General features: G+C 40.5%; 1 protein-coding gene across 1 annotated transcript in view; it reads right to left on the bottom strand.

Annotated features, from left to right (window-relative positions):
* The window catches only part of LOC311129969 (carboxy-terminal domain RNA polymerase II polypeptide A small phosphatase 1-like), a gene marked incomplete at both ends in the record, with an annotated part of 66,737 nt that overhangs the window by 25,307 nt on the left and 17,638 nt on the right, over window positions 1-23,792 (bottom strand). The window contains 3 exons of the mRNA XM_084162541.1: window positions 4,031-4,216; window positions 4,636-4,728; window positions 7,257-7,313. Of these exons, the coding sequence (XP_084018667.1) occupies window positions 4,031-4,216; window positions 4,636-4,728; window positions 7,257-7,313 (336 nt within the window). The remainder of the gene's footprint in view (window positions 1-4,030; window positions 4,217-4,635; window positions 4,729-7,256; window positions 7,314-23,792) is intronic.

The following is a 23,792-nucleotide window of genomic DNA, read 5'->3' as shown; positions in this document are numbered from 1 at the left end:
CAGGCTATTCTAACTTTTCCTCTAACTACTTTTTCAACTATAACCAGTCACCACCATTACTACTGCAGACACTACCACTACTATAACGTTTCTCAAAACCATACATACTTTAAAACTGCTTTGCTTTAAAATACGTTTTTAAACTTCTACAACTACCACAACAATACTTTTAAAAGAGTTAAAGCAAGTCCCATCAATTGTACTTCATGTAAACTTTAAAACGTACAGATTGGTCTGGAATAGTGTGCTCGCAAAGCATCCCCAAACCATCACACCACCACCACCATGCTTGACCTTTGGTATGATGTTCTTACTATGGAATGCAGAGTTTGGTTTTCGCCAGGCATTACTGGAACCATGTCGTCCAAAAAGTTATACTTTTGAATCATCTGTCCATAGAACGTTCTTCCAAGAGTCTTGATCATCATCCAGGTGCTTTTTGGCAAACTTGAGTCAACTTTTTGGACGAGATGGGTCCCATTATGCCTGGCGAAAACCAAACACTGCATTCCACAGTAAGAACATCATACCAAAGGTTAAGCATGGTGGTGGTGGTGTGATGGTTTGGGGATGCTTTGCTGCCTCAGGACCTGGACGACTTGCCTTAATAGAAGGAACCATGAATTATGCTCTGTATCAGAGAACTCTACAGGAGAATGTCAGTCCATCCGTCTGTGAGCTGAAGCTGAAGCGCAGCTGGGTCATGCAGCAAGACAATGATCCAAAACACACAATCAAGTCTACATGAAAATTGCTAAAAAGCAACACATTGGAGGTTTTGAAATGGCCTAGTCAAAGTCCAGACCTAATCCCAATTGAGATGTTGTGGCAGGACTTGAAACGAGCAGTTCATGCTTGAAAACCCACACGTCACTGAGTTAAAGCAGTTCTGCATGGAAGAGTGGGCCAACATTTCTCCACAGCAACGGAAGAGACTGATCAACAACTACAAGAAGCATTTGGTTGGAGTCATTGCAGTTAAAGGTGGCACAACCAGTTATTGAGTGTAAGGGGGCAATTACTTTTTCACACAGGGGAATTGGGTGTTGCATAACTTTGTTTATGAAATAAATATGTAATTGTTGTGTTATTTGTTCACTTATGTTCCCTTTATCTAATATTAGGTTTTGGTTGAAGATCTGATAATATTCAGTATCACAAATATGCAAAAGTGGAGAAAATTTGAAAGGGGGCAAATACTTTTTCATAGCACTGTATGCCATCTTTGTCTACTTCTCTGCTATTCAAATCTGGCATTTGAAGAAATACAGTGGGGAAAAAAAGTATTTAGTCAGCCACCAATTGTGTAAGTTCTCCCACTTAAAAAGATGAGAGAGGCCTGTAATTTTCATCATAGGTACACGTCAACTATGACAGACAATTTGAGGAAAAAAAAATCCAGAAAATCACATTGTAGGATTTTTTATGAATTTATTTGCAAATTATGGTGGAAAATAAGTATTTGGTCACCTACAAACAAGCAAGATTTCTGGCTCTCACAGACCTGTAACTTCTTCTTTAAGAGGCTCATCTGTCCTCCACTCGTTACCTGTATTAATGGCACCTGTTTGAACTTGTTATCAGTATAAAAGACACCTGTCCACAACCTCAAACAGTCACACTCCAAACTCCACTATGGCCAAGACCAAAAAGCTGTCAAAGGACACCAGAAACAAAATTATAGACCTGCACCAGGCTGGGAAGACTGAATCTGCAATAGGTAAGCAGCTTGGTTTGAAGAAATCAACTGTGGGAGCAATTATTAGGGAATGGAAGACATACAAGACCACTGATAATCTCCCTCGATCTGGGGCTCCACGCAAGATCTCACCCCGTGGGGTCAAAATGATCACAAGAACGGTGAGCAAAAATCCCAGAACCACACAGGGGGACCTAGTGAATGACCTGCAGAGAGCTGGGACCAAAGTAACAAAGCCTACCATCAGTAACACCCTACGCCGTCAGGGACTCAAATCCTGCAGTGCCAGACGTGTCCCCCTGCTTAAGCCAGTACATGTCCAGGCCCGTCTGAAGTTTGCTAGAGTGCATTTGGATGATCCAGAAGAGGATTGGGAGAATGTCATATGGTCAGATGAAACCAAAATAGAACTTTTTGGTAAAAACTCAACTCGTCGTGTTTGGAGGACAAAGAATGCTGAGTTGCATCCAAAGAACACCATACCTACTGTGAAGCATGGGGGTGGAAACATCATGCTTTGGGGCTGTTTTTCTGCAAAGGGACCAGGACGACTGATCCGTGTAAAGGAAAGAATGAATGGGGCCATGTATCGTGAGATTTTGAGTGAAAACCTCCTTCCATCAGCAAGGGCATTGAAGATGAAATGTGGCTGGGTCTTTCAGCATGACAATGATCCCAAACACACCGCCCGGGCAACGAAGGAGTGGCTTCGTAAGAAGCATTTCAAGGTCCTGGAGTGGCCTAGCCAGTCTCCAGATCTCAACCCCATAGAAAATATTTGGAGGGAGTTGAAAGTCTGTGTTGCCCAGCGACAGCCCCAAAACATCACAGCTCTATAGGAGATCTGCATGGAGGAATGGGCCAAAATACTAGCAACAGTGTGTGAAAACCTTGTGAAGACTTACAGAAAACGTTTGACCTGTGTCATTGCCAACAAAGGGTATATAACAAAGTATTGAAAAACTTTTGTTATTGACCAAATACTTATTTTGCACCATAATTTGCAAATAAATTCATTAAAAATCCTACAATGTGATTTTCTGGATTTTTATGTATCATTTTGTCTGTCATAGTTGACGTGTACCTATGATGAAAATTACAGGCCTCTCTCATCTTTTTAAGTGGGAGAACTTGCACAATTGGTGGCTGACTAAATACTTTTTTTCCCCACTGTATATTTTATTCCGATAAAAAAATTTACAGGTGTTTTTGTAACCACAACATTTTCTGCACATTTTTATAAACAACTACTGTAGGTATACTGTACATAAATAGATAAGCTATTAGCGACATACTTGTGATCATTATCCTTTTTAACTAGCTGAATTGATTGTGTAGAGATTCTCAAATCACTGCCATTTCTGTCAAATAATATTGAGTAAATGACACAAACAGTGCATCACCTGAATGGCCCCGAGGCAGCAAACAATGTTATAGCTGTGATTTACAAACCGATAGATATATTTATTAAACTACTTACACTGTAATAAAATATATATGTTGATTCAACATACAATTGTAAGACATCCAGCTGCAATAGGATTGTGAGTTTGCTCAACAACATTTTTGTTGTGAGTTTGCTCAATAACATTTTTGCTGAATAAACTCACAATCCTATTGCAGCTGGTTGCCTTACAATTGTACGTTGAATCAACATTATTTAATTTTTAATTTTTTTGCAGTGTAGTCATTTATTGCTGAATTATATTAGTCATGCATTGACTGCATCCATATAATGCTGCCAACAATGCTGGACTATATGTAATACCATTTTGAGTCAAATAGAAACTATTTGTAAAACCTCTTATAAAGTACATTTGAAGCATAAACCACAACTATGATTATCTGTTTGTTTCATTTCTGTAAAGTAGTTAAGAGTGTCAGTTTCTCTTAAACACCTCTGATACAACAGCAATAACTGAGAGAACCTGCAGTGCAGTTTCACCATTATCTGCAATTGATTGAATTGAGGGCTTAGTATAGTATACTCCCGAGTGGCGCAGTGGTCTAAGGCCACTGTGCCACTAGAGATCCTGGTTCAAATCCAGGCTCTGTCGTAGCCGGCCGCGACCGGGAGACCCATGGGGCGGCACACAATTGGCCCAGGGTAGGGGAGGGAATGGCCGGCAGGGATGTAGCTCAGTTGGTAGAGCATGGCGTTTGCAACGCCAGGGTTGTGGGTTCGATTCCCACAGGGGCCAATATGAAAAATTAAAAAATAATGTATGCACTAACTGTAAGTCGCTCTGGATAAGAGCGTCTGCTAAATGACTAAACATGTAAATGTTAAATGTAAATGTATACTGGTAGATAGAATTATGAATGACATACAGCATTATCAGAGTGGAAGATGTAGGAGGCTGGAGAGTTGTCCACAATGATGACCTTGTTGAGGTCCCTGCCCAGACGACTCAGGTCTTTCACATAGTTTCCTCGGTGGAAAACACAGGACTCCCGGAAGAGACGGTGTTGGAAGGCACCCCATTTATCCAGCAGGTCAGAGACGGGATCAGCATACTGGCACAAAAGGAAAATACACACAACATTGTCACTGATGGTAGGTCACATAAAGCGTGTGTGATGCATATGTACATTTATGGTGAAGTTTGTGTGTATGAATAAGAGATTAGAATGTAAATATAACATGTCAAACATGTGTCACATTCTTAAAGGGGAAGTTCAGTATTTTAGATGCCCCCCATCACTTACATTGATTGTTAGCTAGCACGGACTTCAGTTAGCTAACATTTGTAGTGGCTGTTTAAAGAAAACAGTTTTTCCTTGCCCATAGAATACTTTCAGGATGAGGAACCATCTAACTTGTTAAATCCTGAACTTCCCTTTAAGCCTAGTAGTTGACTAAATGTTAGATCCTTTCAACCTGTAATGTAGCTATGTCAATCAGCATTCAGTAGCATTCAGTGAAGTGATCTCACCTTGGATAAACTCGCAGTGAACAGAACACACTCAAACAACTCCCCCATTCTTCTGAGATACTCATCGACATGGGGTCGCTTCAACACATACACCTGAAGTAATAGAAACACAAGACATGGGGAAATACTCCCGAATATTTACAAAAAGTTGACTCTATTTTTTCTTTGCCCAAGACGTTAATGCTTTAAACTACTTTTTTAATATTTGTATTTGTATTTATTATGGATCCCCATTAGCTGCTGCCAAGGCAGATTTCACAACACACTGTGGGCCTGACACACTGTGTGCCCTCAGGCCCCTACTCCACCACTACCACATATCTACAGTACAAACATCCGTGTGTATATAGTGCGCATGTTATCGTGTGTGTGTATGCATGTGTCTGCGCCTATGTTTGTGTTGCTTCACAGTCCCCGCTGTTCCATAAGTTGTTTTCTAATCTGTTTTTTAAATCTAATTTTACTACTTGCATCAGTTACTTGATGTGGAATAGAGTTCCATGCAGTCATGGCTCTATGTAGTACTGTGCGCCTCCCATAATCTGTTCTGGACATGGGGACTTGGGGATTTTCCTAAGTCCTTTTTTGTGGCACCTGACCACACGACTGAACAGTAGTCCAGGTGTGACAAAACTAGGGCCTGTAGGACCTGCCTTGTTGATAGTGCTGTTAAGAAGGTAGAGCAGCACTTTATTATGGACATACTTCTGCCCATCTTAGCTACTGTTGTATCAATATGCTTTGACCATGACAGTTTACAATCCAGGGTTACTCCAAGCAGTTTCATCACCTCAACTTGCTCAATTTCCACATTATTTATTACAAGATTTAGTTGATGTTTATGGTTTAGTGAATGGTTTGTCCCAAACACAATGCTTTTAGTTTTAGAAATATTTAGGACTAACTTATTCCTTGCCACCCACTCTGAAACTAACTGCAACTCTTTGTTAAGTGTTGCAGTCATTTCAGTCGCTGTAGTAGCTGACATGTATAGTGTTGAGTCATCCGCATACATAGACACTCTGGCTTTACTCAAAGCCAGTGGCATGTCATTAGTAAAGATTGAAAAAAGTAATGTGCCTAGACAGCTGTCCTGGGGAATTCCTGATTCTACCTGGATTATATTGGAGAGGCTTCCATTAAAGAACACCCTCTGTGTTCTGTTAGACAGGTAACTCTGTATCCACAATCTAGCAGGTGGAGTAAAGGCATAACACATACGTTTTTCCAGCAGCAGACTATGATCGATAATGTCAAAAGCCGCACTAAAGTTTAACAAAACAGCCCCCATACTCTTTTTATCATCAATTTCTCTCAGTCAATCATCAGTCATTTGTGTCAGTGCTGTACTTGTTGAATGTCCTTCTCTATAAGCATGCTGAAAGTTTGTTGTCAATTTGTTTACTGTAAAATAGCATTGTATCTGGTCAAACACCATTTTTTCCAATAGTTTACTAAGGGTTGGTAACAGGCTAATTGGTCGGCTATTTGAGCCAGTAAAGGGGGCTTTACTATTTTTAGATAGCAGAATGACTTTTGCTTCCCTCCAAGCCTGGGGGCACACACATTCTAATAGGCTTAAATTGAAAATATGGCAAATAGGAGTGGCAATATCGTCCGATATTATCCTCAGTAATTTTCCATCCAAGTTGTCAGACCCCGGTGGCTTGTCATTGTTGATAGACAACAATACTTTTTTCCTTTAGAGGATCTTAAATAATTTTTGGAGTGAGAGTTGTGCCTACTCCCCCCATCTGTCACTTTTGGCTGCACCTTGCCTTGTTTGTCCAGCTTTACTGCTATGGGGTGCCAGATGATATTGAGGTTAATGGGTTGGGACATAAAAATGAGACGTTGAAAGAGACTGAAAGAGAGGTTAACACCTCTGACAGCATATCAGACTTCATAAATGCCAGATGACCCTAAATGTCCATGTGGAATGGTCAATCAGGTGCAGCCTATTATCTGTATATGGAAGGATATGGCTGTCAATATAGAACTTTCATTCCAGTTCTGCTCACATCTATTCCTTGAAAGAGCATGACGCTATCGGCCTTGTTCCTGAACCAAGTCATCCCGAATAGGCTCTCCCTGCTTAAACAAGCCTATCCTGGATTACTTGAAACAGACCCAGGCCTGGGGTATAAAACAGGAGTGTTCTTCTGTCTTCTGACCAGTGTTAGCCTTTACACTAAGCAAAACTGCAGCAGTATCTGCAATCTCCGATGTGATCTCCAATGGACTGGGCAGAATCTGCTCTAGGGACTGAGATTGATGGGCCCTGTGATTTCTGAGAAGCCAGTCAGTACATCCTTGTTTCATCAGCCCACAGAAATAGACACCGGCTGCTGGGACCCGTCAACAGAGAAGGCCAATGCTCTGTCAGGTAGCTAGCCTAGCGTACTAGCGCTATAGCACCGGTGAATAAACATTGGTAGGAACTAATGAAACACTTTCAAAACTGAGGAGAGGCATCCAACATAGCATGGATATCACTGATAATAGATTCTAGAATTGTATTTGAGGTCAGGGCCACTTTACTGTTGCTTCGATTGTGGTGCTATGAAGGAGAGAACCTGTGAAAAAGGCTAAGAATTTAAACTCAAATGAATCGTGCTTACCTGGTGAACTGTTCCATCGATTTCCACTGGAATTATAAAATCAGCGTTGTTCAATGGCTGTTGAGAGCAAGAACATATGATGTAAGAATCAAGTACAGAACCCATTTACTTAAAGCTGCAATATGTAACTTTTTGGGCGATTCGACCAAATGTACATAGAAATGTGAGTTATAGATCTGTCATTCTCATTGAAAGCAAGTCCAAAGCTTTGAACACACCGACTGCGTCATTGCGCAAAATAGTATGCAGCATCATCTAGATATGTGTGCAACAAAAGTTAAACATTCACCTTCTGCTACCATTTCTGTCAACCCGTTTACACATACAGTTTGACGCATACGTTCGATAAATCCAACGTATGCACCATACAGAACGCACTGCAACTGCCTCTGCAAAGCAATGCTGCAAGGCAAACGCAGCGTTCCATTAGAAATGAATGTACTTCTGGTGTACCAAAACGTAATGATGCAGTCGGTGTGTTCGAAGCGTAAGAAGCGTTAGGGTAAGTGTACCTATTAAGCCCACCAAAATCTGAGTTTAGACATTTCTAACATATACTGCCATAATTTTTGTAAGAAAAGTTAATATAAAATGAAAGATTAATCTCTCATGTGAAGTTTTATGACTGTTTTAATAAGACAAAAAATATTTGATAAAATATGTGAAAAGTCCGGACTGGGCTTAGTGGGTACAGAGTGTACCCTTTAAGCCCATGGGTATTCCAAATAAGCCCCCCTCTTAAATAATCAATTTAAATTAATTTCCAAATGTTCAAAACGTACAAACTGACATTTCTTATTTAAAATGTGATTATATTAATCTCCCCTAAAGTTATTAAAATAAACAGATCATTGCTATTCATCATCAAAGTAGCACTTATAACAGGGGGTTGTCCAATCGTATCCACATAGATCAATGTGGACTTAGGCTTTTGTTCTTGCCAACCAGTACACACACCTGAATCAACTAATCAACTAATCATAGACTTTAATCAAGACATGATTAGTTGAATCAGGTGTGTTATTGCTTGGTTAGAACACAAACCTGAACCCACACTGTGGATAAGAAGCCATGCAACAAAGTCTATAACACACACAACCTTCAATTAATTATCTGAAAGCTGATTCACATGTGCTATATTGTTATTCTTGTTAATTAGTTCAACTTGTCTTCCTAAAGCCTATCTGAAGACATTTTAAAATAACTTGTACTTTTACTTCACTACATTCCTAAAGAAAATAATGTACTTTTTACTCCTGACACCCAAAAGTACTTGTGACATTTTGAATGCTTAGCAGGACAGAAATGGTCCAATTCACACACTTATCAAGAGAACAACCCTGGTCATCCCTACTGCCTCTGATCTGGCGGACTCACTAAACACAAATGCTTCATTTGTAAATGATGTCTGAGTGTTGGAGTGTGCCCCTGGCTATCCGTAAATAACTAAAACTTGAAAATTGTGCCGTCTGGTTTCCTTAATATAAGGAATTTTAAATGATTCATACTTTTACTTTTGATACTGAAGTATATTTTAGCAATTACATTTACTTTTGATACATAAGTATATTTAAAACCAAATACTTTTAGACTTTTACTCAAGTAGTATTTTCTATTAAGGCAGTTTTACTTTTATTCAAGTATGAAAATTGGGTACTTTTTCCACCACTGCCCAATAGTCATCTTCATGTCCCTCATTTGTTTGCCTTATTGTCCACCACTTTACATTTACATTTACGTCATTTAGCAGACACTCTTATCCAGAGCGACTTACAAATTGGTGCATTCACCTTATAGCCAGTGGGATAACCACTTTACAATGTTTTTTTTTTTTTTTTTTTGACTTGTAGGTCTTCTATCCCTGATATCCCTCAACCCTGATCGTATTCTCCTCTCTTTGCATCAACGACTGCCTGTCCACTCCAAACGTCTTAGAGAGAGTACAGAGGTTTCTAATTGTTCCTAATTGTTTCCAATCTTTGTAAAGACACCATGGCTAGATGCATAATATGCATAAAATTAAATAAAATTACATTTTATTTGTCACATGCGCTGAATACAACAGGTGTAGACCTTACCGTGAAATGCTTACTTACAAGCCCTTAACCAACAATGCACATAAGAAAAATAAGAGTTAAGAAAATATTAATAAATAAACTAAAGTAGAAAATAAACGAGCAACAATAGAATAACAATAACGAGGCTATATACAAGGAGTACTGGTACCGAGTCAATGTGCGGGGGTACAGGTTAGTCAAGGTAATTGAGGTAATATGTACATGTAGGTAGGGGTAAAGTGACTATGCACAGATAGTAAGCAGCAGTGTAAAAAAAATGGGTCAATGCAAATAGTCCGCGTAGCCATTTGATTATCTAATCAGCAGTCTTATGGCTTGGGGGTAGAAGCTGTTAACAAGCCTTTTGGACCTAGAGTTGGCGCTCCGGTACCGCTTGCCGTGCGGTAGCAGAAAGAACAGTCTATGACCAGGGTGACTGGAGTCTGTGGCAATTTTTAGGACCTTCCTCTGACACCGCCTGGTATAGAGGTCCTAGATAGCAGGAAGCTTGGCCCCAGTGATGTACTGGGCCGTACGCACTACCCTCTGTAGTGTCTTGCGGTCGGAGGCCGAGCAGTTGCCATTCCAGGCGGTGATGCAACCGGTCAGGATGCTCTCGATGGTATAGCTGTATAACTTTTTGAGGACCTGGGGACCTATACCAAATATTTTCAGTCTCCTGAGGGGGAATAGGAATTTGTCGTGCCCTCTTCACAACTGTCTTAGTGTGTTTGGACCATGATAGTTTGTTGGTGATGTGGACACCATGGAACTTGAAGCTCTCAACCTGCTCCACTACAGCCCCGTCGATGAGAATGGGGGCGTGCTCGGCCCTCCTTTTCCTGTAGTCCACGATCATCTCCTTTGTCTTGATCACGTTGAGGAAGAGGTTGTTGTCCTGGCACCACACGTTGAGGGAAAAGTTCTTGTCCTGGCACCACACCAGGTCTCTGACCTCCTCCCTATAGGCTGTCTCTTCGTTGTTGGTGATCAGGCCTACCACCGTTGTGTCATCCACTGCAAACTTAATGATGGTGTTGGAGTCGTGCTTGGCCACGCAGTCATGAGTGAACAGGGAGTACAGGAGGGGACTAAGCATGCACCCTTGAGGGGCCCCCGTGTTGAGGATCAGCGTGGCAGATGTGTTGTTGCCTACACTTTCCACCTGGGGGCGGTCCGTCAGGAAGTCCAGGATCAAGTTGCAGAACGAGGTGTTTAGTCCCAGGGTCCTTAGCTTAGTGATGAGCTTTGAGGGCAGTATGGTGTTGAACGCTGAGCTGTAGCATTCTCACGTAGGTGTTCCTTTTGTCCAGGTGGGAAAGGGCAGTGTTGAGTGCAATAGAGATTGTGTCATCTGTGGATCTGTTGGGGCAGTATGTTAATCGGAGTGGGTCTAGGTTTTCTGGGACGATTGTGTTGATGTGAGCCATGACCAGCCTTTCAAATCACTTCATGGCTACAGACGTGAGTGCTACTGGTCGGTAGTCATTTAGGCAGGTTACCTTGCTGTTCTTGGGCACAGGGACTATGGTGGTCTGCTTGAAACATTAAATTTTTTACATTTTAGTCATTTAGCAGACACTCTTATCCAGAGCGACTTACAGTTAGTGAGTGCATACATTATTATTATTTTTTTCATACTGGCCCCCAGTGAGCTACATCCCTGCCGGCCATTCCCTCCCCTACCCTGGACGATGCTGGGCCAATTGTGCGCCGCCCCGTGGGTCTCCCGGTCGCGGCCTGCTACGACAGAGCCTGGATTCAAACCAGGATCTCTAGTGGCACAGCTTTAGACCACTGCGCCACTCGGGAGGAACATGTAGGTATTACAGACTCGGTCAGGGAGAGGTTGAAAATATCAGTGAAGACACTTGCCAGTTGGTCAGCACATGCTCGGAGTACACCTCCTGGTAATCCGTCTGGCACTGCGGCCTTGTGAATGTTGACTTGTTTAAAGGTCTTACTCACATCAGCTACGGTGAGCGTGATCACACAGTCATCCGGAACAGCTGGTCCTCTCAAGCATGCTTCAGTGTTGCTTGCCTTCAAGCGCACATAGAAGTCATTTAGCTCGTCTGGTAGGCTCATGCCACTGGGCAGCTCGCGGCTGGGCTTCACTTTGTAGTCCGTAATAGTTTGCAAGCCCTGACACATCCGACGAGCGTCGGAGCCGTTGTAGTAGGATTAAATCTTAGTCCTGTATTTACTTTTGCCTGTTTGATGGTTCATCTGAGGCCAGAGTGGGATTTCTTATAAGCGTCCGGGTTAGAGTCCCACTCCTTGAAAGCGGCAGTGTCATCGATGCACTTATTGATGAAGCCGCTGACTGACGTGGTGTACTCCTAAATGCCATCGGATGAGTCCCGGAACATATTCCAGTCTGTGCTAGCAAAACAGTCCTGTAGTTTAGCATCTGCATCATCTGACCACTTCTGTATTGAGCGAGTCACTGGTACTTCCTGCTTTAGTTTTTGCTTGTAAGCAGGAATCAGGAGGATATAATTATGGTCAGATTTGCCAAATGGAGGGCGAGGGAGAGCTTTGTACTCATCTCTGTGTGTGGAGTAAAGATGGTTTAGAGTTTTTTTTCCTCTGGTTGCACACGTAACATGCTGGTAAAATGGATTTAAGTTTCCCTCCATTAAAGTCCCCGGCCACTAGGAGCACCGCATCTGGATGAGCATTTTCTTGTTTGCTTATGGCCTTATACAGCTCGTTGAGTGTGGTCTTAGTGCCAGCATCGGTTTGTGGTGGTAAATAGACAGCTACGATATATATAGATGAAAACTCTCTTGGTAAATAGTGTGGTCAACAGCTTATCATGAGATACTCTACCTCAGGCGAGCAAAACCTAGAGACTTCCTTAATATTAGATTTCGTGCACCAGCTGTTATTGACAAATAGACACAGACCGCCACCCCTTGTCTTACCAGAGGCAGCAGTTCTGTCTTGCCGATGCACGGAAAACCCAGCCAACTGTATATTATCCATGTCGTTGTTCAGCCACGACTCGGTGAAACATAAGATATTACGGTTTTTAATGTCCCGTTGGTAGGATAGTCTTGAATGGAGCTCATCCAGTTTATTCTCCAATGATTGCACGTTGGCCAATAGGACGGATGGTAGAGGCGGGTTACCCACTCGCCGACGAATTCTCACAAGGCACCCGGACCTGCGTCCCCTGTATCGGTGTCTTTTCATCATGCGAATGATGGGGATTTGGGCCTGGTCCGTTATCTGTCGTAAATCTTTCGTGTCCGACTCGCTAAAGAAAGAATCTTCATCCAGTTCAAGGTGAGTAATTGCTGTTCTGATATCCAGCACAATTGGTTAGGATCCTGTAAAATGGCAGCCATCTCCTCCGGCGCCATTATAACTGTAGTTGTGTGTTTTAATCAACTTAAATCTGAACAGAAAACATATGCTCATGTTCATTGAATAGTATGGATATCATCACATGGATATCATCATATCCCCATGTGTTTCAATGCAAACCGGGCTTAATAGGAGCATACTGGGCTTAATTGGAACAGCAGTGATTTATGGTGAAAAAGACAGAATAGCAAAGTCTACTAATAAAATATTTGGAAACCAATGATCTGGGTTATAAATATACACTATAGATTACAATATTATGCTAAGTTAGTATTGATCATATTGAACAATATTGCTTTATTGTAATTTTCATTCTGTATTGAGGTAGTGCTTTTTGTGCTACTGTACCCTTTAGACCCACCTGAGATAAATGTCAAATTTACAAAAATGGCATCTGTGTATAACAATGCAAGGTTCATTTAACAGTGAAATAAGACAAAATGCATTAAAAAATGTAAGCTGTGAATGCCTGAAATCTATTCTCTTGTTGTAGTTCACCAAGTTATGTTGTTACGAGTGCTAGCATGGAAAGAAAACATTTTAAATTGGCAAAAAATTGTCATGAATGCTAATGCAATATGCCATCATGTGCATACAGTGAGGGAAAAAAGTATTTGATCCCCTGCTGATTTAGTATGTTTGCCACTGACAAAGACATGATCAGTCTATAATGTTAATGGTAGGTTTATTTGAACAGTGAGAGACAGAATAACAAACAAAAATCCAGAAAAACGCATGTCAAAAATGTTATGAATTGATTTGCATTTTAATGGGGGAAATAAGTGTTTGACCCCTCTGCAAAACATGACTTAGTACTTGGTGGAAAAACCCAAAACAGACGTTTCTTGTAGTTGGCCACCAGGTTTGCACACATCTCAGGAGGGATTTTGTTTCCTCCTCCTCCAAACACGGCGAGTTGAGTTGATGCCAAATAGCTTGATTTTGGTCTCGTCTGACCACAACACTTTCACCCAGTTCTCCTCTGAATCATTCAGATGTTCATTGACAAACTTCAGACGGGCCTGTATATGTGCTTTCTTGAGCAGGGGGACCTTGCGGGCGCTACATGATGTCAGTCCTTCACGGCGTAGTGTGTTACCAATTGTTTTCTTGGTGACTATCGTCCCAGCTGCTTTGATCGCACCAACTGTTGTCACCTTCTCACCAAGCTGCTTGGCGATGGTCTTGTAGCCCATTCCAGCCTTGTGTAGGTCTACAATCTTGTCCCTGACATCCTTGGAGAGCTCTTTGGTCTTAGCCATGGTGGAGAGTTTGGAATCTGATTGATTGATTGCTTCTGTGGACAGGTGTCTTTTATACAGGTAACAAACTGACATTAGGAGCACTCCCTTTAAGAGTGTCCTTCACGGCGTAGTGTGTAACCAATTGTTTTCTTGGTGACTATCGTCCCAGCTGCTCAGCTTTTTTTGTTGTTATTCTGTCTCTCACTGTTCAAATAAACCTACCATTAAAATTATAGACTGATCATTTCTTTGTCAGTGGGCAAACGTACAAAATCAGCAGGGGATCAAATAAATTTTTCCCTCACTCTAGCTATAAACAAAACTAAGTTAAATGGTTTCAGTCTGCCGTGAAGTGTTCATCTATGTATACAGGTAAAAGTCTAGCTACATTTTCAGATCTAAGTTTCTAATTTTGTCAGAAAGTCGTTTTTAGTGCAAGTTAAAGCGTACTGTTAGTTAGCTAGCAAGCGTTAGCTTGCTGGCTCGCTAGCTAACGTTATGTGTATGATCTGTGTACAGTAATATTATTTGAATCAGAAAACCATTTGCATTGCTAGTTATAGCCTAATGTTAGCTAGCTAACATTTACCTACTAGTGTGATAGCTTTAGCTACCTGCAGATTCATGCTAGAGCTATGACAATATTTGTATTGGCAGTAGTATGAGTTGGGATTATGCCGGTTCATTGTTTAGCTAGCTAGCTGCATGTCTAAACACAAGACTCCACTTCGGCCACATTATTACGTGACCCATCAAATTAGCCAGGTGTGTCTGGGGGTGATTACAGCCATCTATTGTATTTCATTAACATGTGTACATGTCTAGACATTAGTGGCCGATCCACTTAGATAGATGTGGCTGGGGGGTGGTTATAGCATTTCCGACCCATCAATTTAGACAAGCATGTCGGGTAAGCGTCATCTAATATTAATATCTGGACACTTTCTGTTATTGATATTGCCACTACGCAAGTAACCACTTCAATGTACTGTTTACACCTTCTGTATCCTGTGCATGTGACAAATAAACTCACATGTGAATCCCTAAAGAGATAGGTGGGGCTAAGGCTTAAGAGGGTGTGAAAGATGCTGAATGGGTGTAGACAAAGAAGAGCTCACCAGTAGGTGTACCAAAACATTCAAGGGCCATTTTCTCAAAAGTGGGGTTACAAGTTTATCAACTTTCAAAGCAGAATTACTTTCCCATTGTTCCTCAACTGCAGTATATCATATACACATGTCTAGCTCTGAGTCTCTACTTTAATCCAATGTAAAAAACACAATTTCAAAATTTGCTACATAAGACCGAAACGAGGAAGTCGGTCACATTTATCAGCATTGGCGCTCATGTTAATAATTTGACCGCGCGCCTTGCGGGTTGATACCACTCTCTTTTACGTTTTACTTTGTAAAAAGAAACTGTTACAGGACTGTTTTATTTACTGTAACTCTATTACTAATCAAATGTATTGTAAGGGAAATTAAATCATGCTGTGTTGCAGTAGGCCTTTAGAATAATGCAAACATATCCTTGACTCCATCCAACTTGATGAGCGGGAAACAATTGATGCCAGTTAGCCTGCACAGCTGGCACATCTACACCTAAACTATAGCAAATCTAATTTCACACATAATAAGAGTTAGCCTATAGACAAGATTACATTGACAATAATCTGATGAGTGACAATATTAGGCCTATCAGTTGTCAAAATGTACATGCAGGGAAAGGATCATCACTTCATCAAATCCTCCTTCAGAGTCACATGCAGGTAAAACGTTTAGATTTGTATATAGTATCAGAAAGAGCATATTCTGCAGTTTCTATTACATTTACCTTTGTCAAATAACTCTCATAATTCAAGAGGTGCAGCTCTATTTCCAAATGTCACTGTTTCCAAGAATATCCGTGCTGTCCATGCATTCAGCACATCACCACTCGTGAGGAACATTGCTCTGGCTACAAAGCAAAAACGAACATAATAAAATTAAAAAATGCTATTTATTAATGCAGTTCATCCTTTACAATTGTTCATGCATTGGTGCTTTTGTTTAGGAATACAGCAAATAATTTCACCTTTGCACCTGGTTATATTATTATTATTATCTTATTCGTTTCTACTTTGTCAAAGGAGCTGTAACTGGACTTAATTAATTACTATAACTCTATTACTAATCGAATCTACAAATAAAGTTGATCAAATGGATTCCACTGTAATGTTTTTATTGTAAGGGAAACGGCTACAGGCCTGTTTCTTCTAGGACTTTGTAGACTGATAAAAAAAAACATATCCTTGACTCTATCTAAACAATTAACTATTGTTGTTATTTTTATTTTATTGATATATTCCACAAATATTTATTCATGCAATTAATCCTTTAAAATGTTATAGTTTATGTACTATTTATCAAGTGTTGGTGCTCATGTTTGCTGCACCTTGCGGGTTGATATGCATCTGATGCATATGCTAAAATGAACGCTCGGCAACGTTCTCTAGCGGGTACTTATAGGCTGATAGGCCAGGCGGTTCTACTGTTAAATAACCCAAAATATTATATTTTCAGCTGTTTGAAGCTGGTGTACAAAACTGAATGTAAAAATATGCAAAAAACAAACAGAACAGAAAGCATAAAAATATCGCAAATAGAACAGATCTGCCGCTTCTTAGACTTGCTTTCAATGACAAATCTATAACTTAAATTTCTATGTGGATTTCGTTGGGTTGCCCAAAAAGTTACATATTGCAGCTTTTAAGTAAGAAAGAGATGTTTAAATGAAGTATTTTTAAAGATGTACTTTACAAGCTTGTAAAGACTGTCAAGTAAAGATAAAGGTCCATCATGTTTCAATTTGAGTCACTGAAATATACTGTATCTCACAGCATCCATAAATGTTAGATTTTTTTTAGATGGGTCTGTTACCTAAAATATGTCTCTCAAATGTTAGGTTATTCACGAGTATGTGCTATGTAGGACAGCTAAATTCATAATCTATGAAGTAATAAAGTGTTGAGCCTAGCAAACTATATGGCTGGACATGCCCCTTTTGCACTACATACTTACATACAGTTACAGTATCTGCATGGGTTTTTTGCAATGCACATGTGACCAGTTGGAATGCTTTCAATGTTTACCTTGACAACAAGTGTAGCTAATTTAAAATGTTTATTGACTCCATGCCACGTCTGACACCAAGTCAGAATTTGATGCTAGCTAATTTTGAGAGACACTTGCTTTTGCTCTCTGAAAGTTCTACCAGGACACCAGACTTGTTCACATAACTAGCTACCTCATGCTCATTGGTTCACATGCACAGATAGCTAAATCATTTCAAGTCCATTTAACAGATGTCAGTGATTCATAATGTCCCATTTTTAATGTCCCATTTCTTACTCCACACCACTAGCATGACCGTAGCCACCCAACATGCAGGTCAGTGAGCATAGGGTTGAGCACAGGGTTGATGCAAAACTGAAGTCCCTCGTAAATAAAAAGCTTATCCTACAAGGCTTCCTGGGTAAAGTGCACTTCCTCTGCTTACTGTAGAGAGCACAGTAAATCAATGAGGTCATATATACCTCATATACAAACATATCATTATATTTATATATCAAAATATTAATTCAGAGACATTATAAATAAATGTCATTGGAGATTATTGAAGGGTATTAAGTTTTCCAACCTTGTTTCGGTATTCTAGTAGATTCAGGAGTGAAAGTAGATTTAATTTATTCCCGGTACCTGGACCTCCTATGTGTGCATGCGCTTAAAATAAATCATGGAATTACATATAGAATCCCTATTAATTTAATAGGATCTCTATGGGCCTAACAGTAAAGATGTATTGTTTAGCTTTTAACATGTATTAGCCTACCTTTTAATATGGCATAAACACAACCAGTCATGATGTTTTCATCTGAATGTCAAACTTCAAAAGGCTCATGTAGGTTACCTGCACAAATTATTCAGGGATGGCGGAACATTTACATTTACATTTTAGTCATTTAGCAGACGCTCTTATCCAGAGCGACTTACAGTTAGTGAGTGCATACATTATTTTATTTTTATTTTTTATTTTTTCACACTGGCCCCCCGTGGGAATTGAACCCACAACCCTGTCGTTGCAAACGCCATGCTCTACCAACTGAGCTACATCCCTGGAACGACAGGGAGTGTGGGAAAAACATATTTTTTTAAACGCCCACACCAGTAGAAATCTACCTTTTCGAGCTGAAAGACGATGGCCAGAGCTTACCCATGATGTTGCACAACAATGTAAGTCAATAGGTCATAATTTCTAGTCAAATTATGATATATTTTGGCTTGACGTGCCAAATCCAAATGAGTGACATCAGATGTTTCAGTGAGATTACGTTTTAAGGGCTGGGTTTTATTTCAATGTTACCACCCACCAAAATGGCAATGTTTATTAATCAGAATCACCTGCTGCAAAGTTATTTCTATTCGCGAGTCGTCTGAGAGCCAAACAACTTTTCTCTGTAGCCTACACTTGTGTTTCAACTAGATAAAACAGCCACAAAGTTCAAATTGGCTATATCGTACAAATTCATGAAAACAAAAATGAGCTTTTTCGTCTAAAGTTAAGGTTAGGCTACGGTTAGCAGTGTGGTTAAGGTTAGGGTTAAGGTGTCAGTTAGATTTAACATTTTAAGAAGAGAAACATTTTGAAATAAACTAAGTTTATTACTTTGTGGCTGTGTTAACTAGTGACGACCTTACACTTGGCCACCTTGCCATGTAGCAAATTAAAAATAGGGGGTGCAAACTAATGTTTTTGCTTTTTTACCACCTCCCCTTTTTTCATCCACTGGATAATTTGTCAGCTAGTCTGCATTTTTTGTTTTTATGACAATTTTATACATTTTAAAATTGCGTGATATGATTGCATTTTAGAACCCCGTTCCACCCGTCGCCCCAAGATTAATGGTTTTGACCACTAACGTTTTAGGCAAATTCGTTTTGCATGGCCCGGGTGTGCAGGGTTTGCTAGTTTTCGACCATTCCATTTATCCTAATGCAAAACGAACTTGTCCATTGCTTCAATACACGCTTCAAACCATTCAATAAGCTATCCATATTAACAGAGCTTATATTTTTCTATTTCTATGGTGGATTCGCAGCCGCAATTTAGATAATGCATTGATATTTTACATTTTAGTCATTTAGCAGACGCTCTTATCCAGAGCGATTTACAGTTAGTGAGTGCATACATTTTCATACTGGCCCCCCGTGGGAATCAAACCCACAACCCTGGCGTTGCAAGCGCCATGCTCTACCAACTGAGCTACACAGGACCATATGATATGTGACTTGTTTCAGGAAACCAGGCGTATGTCGCACGTCACTACTTCACAGGAGCGGCATTTGAAGTAAAATCTTTAAAAAAATCTAAATACGTTTTTTTGCAGAAATGCCTTCTGGAACATGTGAACTTTCATGTGCCTTAATAACAAACTTGTGTGCCATGTGTAAATAGTAATACAATTGTTAAATTAAGAGCCTAGTTGGTTTAGCCACAGAAAAAGACAGCAACCTTCCTGCTAGCCATGATTGGCTGAGATAATGAGTGGGTTGGACATGCCGAGAGACGAGTTCGGATTGGTCTGCCATTTAGCATGCCTCTGTCTATAATATGAGCTGGTCAGTATGTGTAGGTAATCCTTTCTAACGAGGCTTTCTTGAAAGATATCACGTAGTAGTAGAAGAGTTTTGAAATCAGTGAAATTAGAATATGATAGCTAAGGAGATGGAGAAAATTCTGGCGTTAGATTGCAAATATGCAGACGGAGTCGAAAAGAGACCACACAGAAGGCTGTTGTATAAAACACCTGTCTCCGGATTACATCTTCAAACTAACGGCAACCATGGCATCCATGACAGAGAGGGAGAAGCATCCATCCATGTATACGGGTAAGAGAGTCTAGCTAGCAACATTTTCAGATATTACATGTTTCTAATATTGTTGTTTTCATTTCAAGTTAAAGTGTACTGTTAGCTCGCTAGCTAACGTTAGCTGGCTGGCTAGCTACCTAACGTTACATGTATGATCTGTGTAGTAATATTATTTGTATCTCAGAGTCATTTGCATTGCTAGTTATAGCCTAATGTTAGCTAGCTAACATTGAACCTGGTTGGTTAGCTACCTGCAGATTCATGCAGGGTAGTAACGTTATGAGTTGGGATTATGGTTCATTGTAACTATTTCAATAGAATGTTGCTTGACTGCTGTTGTTAGGTCAGAACGCTCGGATCAACACTACTTTTCGGCCAGAGCGTCTAGTGTACACTCTGAACGTGCCGAATTTACGAAAGGCCAATCTGACAACTGAGTTTACGAATGCCAAGAGCACACTCTGGCACTCCAGATTAAATTTACGAACACACCCGGATTTTGTCCCACTCCTCTTTGCAGATCTTCTCCAAGTCATTAAGGTTTCGAGGCTGACGTTTGGCAACTCGAACCTTCAGCTCCCTCCACAGATTTTCTATGGGATTAAGGTCTGGAGACTGGCTAGGCCACTCCAGGACCTTAAATGTGCTTCTTCTTGAGCCACTCCTTTGTTGCCTTGGCCGTGTGTTTTGGGTCATTGTCATGCTGGAATACCCATCCCCGACCCATTTTCAATGCCCTGGCTGAGGGAAGGAGGTTCTCAACCAAGATTTGACGGTACATGGCCCTGTCCATCGTCCCTTTGATGTAGTGAAGTTGTCCTGTCCCCTTAGCAGAAAAACACCCCCAAAGCATAATGTTTCCACCTCCATGTTTGACGGTGGGGATGGTGTTCTTGGGGTCATAGGCAGCATTCCTCCTCCTCCAAACACGGCGAGTTGAGTTGATGTCAAAGAGCTCAATTTTGGTCTCATCCGACCACAACACTTTCAGCCAGTTCTCCTCTGAATCATTCAGATGTTCATTGGCAAACTTCAGACGGGCCTGTATATGTGCTTTCATGAGCAGGGGGACCTTGCGGGCGCTGCACGATTTCAGTCCTTCACGGCATAGTGTGTTACCAATTGTTTTCTTGGTGACTATGGTCCCAGCTGCCTTGAGATCATTGTCAATATCCTCCCGTGTAGTTCTGGGCTGATTCCTCACCGTTCTCATGATCATTGTAACTCCACGAGGTGAGATCTTGCATGGAGCCCCAGGTCGAGGGAGATTGACAGGTCTTTTGTGTTTCTTCCATTTGCGAATAATCGCACAAACTGTTGTCACCTTCTCACCAAGCTGCTTGGCGATGGTCTTGTAGCCCATTCCAGCCTTGTGTAGGTCTACAATCTTGTCCCTGACATCCTTGGAGAGCTTTTTGGGCTTGGCCATGGTGGAGAGTTTGGAATCTGATTGATTGATTGCTTCTGTGGACAGGTGTCTTTTATACAGGTAACAAGCTATTTAGGAGCACTCCCTTTAAGACTGTGCTCCTAATCTCAGCTCGTTACCTGTATAAAAGACACCTGGGATCCAGAAATCTTTCTGATTGAGAGGGGGTCAAATACTTATTTCCCTCATTAAAATGCAAATCAATTCATAACATTTTTGACATGCGTTTTTCTGGATTATTTTGTTGTTATTCTGTCTCTCACTGTTCAAATAAACCTACCATTAAAATTATAGACTGATCATTTCTTTGTCAGTGGGCAAACGTACAAAATCAGCAGGGGATCAAATACTTTTTTTCCCTCACTGTATCTAAGGTACCTCAGTCGAGCAGTGAATTCCAAACACAGCTTCAACCACAAAGACCAGGAAGGTTTACCAATGCCTCACAAAGAAGGGCACCTATTTGTAGATGGGAAAAATGTTCTAAAAGCACATATTGAGTATACCTTTTAGCATGGTAAAGTTATTAATTACACTTTGGATGGTATCAATACACCCAATCACCACAAAGATACAGGCGTCCTTTCTAACTCAGTTGCTGGAGAGGAAGGAAACTGCTCAGGGATTTCACCATGAGGACAATGTTGACTTTGAAACAGTTACAGAGTTTACTGCAATAGGAGAAAACTGAGAATGGATCAACAAGATTGTAGTTACTCCACAATACTAACCTAAATGACAGATTGAAAATAAGGAAGCCTGTACAGAATAAAAATATTCCAAAACATGCATCCTGTTTGCAATACGTCACTAAAGTTAAACTGCAAAAAACGTGGCAAAGAAATTAACGTTATGTCCTGAATACAAAGTGTTAGGACAACACATCAATGAGTACCAATCTTCATATTTTCAAGCAGGGTGGTGGCTGCATAATGTTATGGGTATGCTTGTCATCGGCAAGGATTAGGGAGTTTTTTGGGATAAAAATAAACGGAATAGAGCTAAGCACAGGCAAAATCCTAGAGGAAAACCTGGTTCCGTCTGCTTTCCAACAGACACTGGGGGACAAATTCACCTTTCAACAGGACAATATACACTGGATTTGCCTACCAAGATGACATTGAATGTTCCTGAGTGGCCTAGTTACAGTTTTGACATAAATCGGCTTGAAAATCTATGGCAAGATTTGAACATGGCTGTCTAGGAATGATCAACAACCAACTTGACAGAGCTTGAAGAGTTTTTAAATAAGAATAATGTGCAAATATTGTCCAATCCAGGTGTGCAAAGCTCTTAGAGACTTAACCAGAAATACCCACAGCTGTAATCGCTGCCAAAGGTGATTCTAACATGTTTTGACTCAGGGGTGTGAATACTTATGTAAATGAGATATTTCTGTATTTCATTTTTAAGAACTTTGCTAACATTTCTAAAAACATGTTTTCACTTTGTCATTACGGGGTATTGTGTGTAGATGGGTGAGATACAAAAATCTATTTAATCAATTTTGAATTCAGGCTGTAACACAACAAAATGTGGAATAAGTCAAGGGGTATGAATACTTTCTGAAATGATAAGAGAGAACAAAGTATATAGCTATTTGATCATGTCCGTGTGCATGTCCAATTGTAATGACGTCTGGAATCCGACACGGTTTCATTGTAATTATCAAACAACAACCCTCAACATGTCAACAGCTCGTATAGGCACTATTTAGCTTAGACTCATCTCTTGACAGGTATGCTGATATTCTTTTTTAGGAAATCATTATTTTCACCCGTCTTAACTGAAATGGTGCTCACATAACTTTCATTAGCTGGCCAATGTTAGCATGCTAGCTAGTTACACTGACAGCTGTCAGTCAGTGGCCTATTTGTTGTTATTTCTCTGAAACATGTGGAAATCACCACCACGTTCCCACCCCCAATTGCTGAATAGCAGCCTGAGTCAGTCTTTGAGGTGGAACCTAAACTATAATTTCCGTTCTAGGACAGGAATTACACCATCAACAATCTAGTTGACACCGGTAAAGTTTTCTCTTTCATTTATGCTTCTCTCATGGAGTGAGGACGTTTAGGGACCAGGGAGATTTCCAAATGACATCAGTTTGACCGGTTTTAAGGAAATGAAAAGCTGTGAAAACGATACAACATGTTTGTAAAAATTATTTTATGTGGTTGAAAATGAAATACTGTCAGCTTTTATTTTGCTGAAAGAAATTGCACGTTGAGGCTACACAACTGGTCCCTAAGCGCGCATTCGCATTCTCTCAAGATGCTGAAATAAATAAAGATCTCCACTGCTGTTCCAGAGACAAAATTAACATTTGGTCTATCAAAACTGAACATCAATCCAATTATATACACCCTAACCAAAACTACAAGTGCCTCAAAACTGCACCACTACAACTCGCCTTCAATCAAATGCTGCCACTTTCATTGATAGTTTAAACCTGTGGCCCAATCCGGTGACATCCTTTGGGACAGACTGTGATTAGATTGCCAAGACCATCTGTGGTGGGC

This window comes from Coregonus lavaretus (genome assembly GCF_964263955.1).
Source record: "Coregonus lavaretus genome assembly, chromosome: 5".
Classification (NCBI taxonomy): Eukaryota; Metazoa; Chordata; class Actinopteri; order Salmoniformes; family Salmonidae; genus Coregonus; species Coregonus lavaretus.
This window is presented reverse-complemented; position numbering and strand designations above follow the sequence as displayed.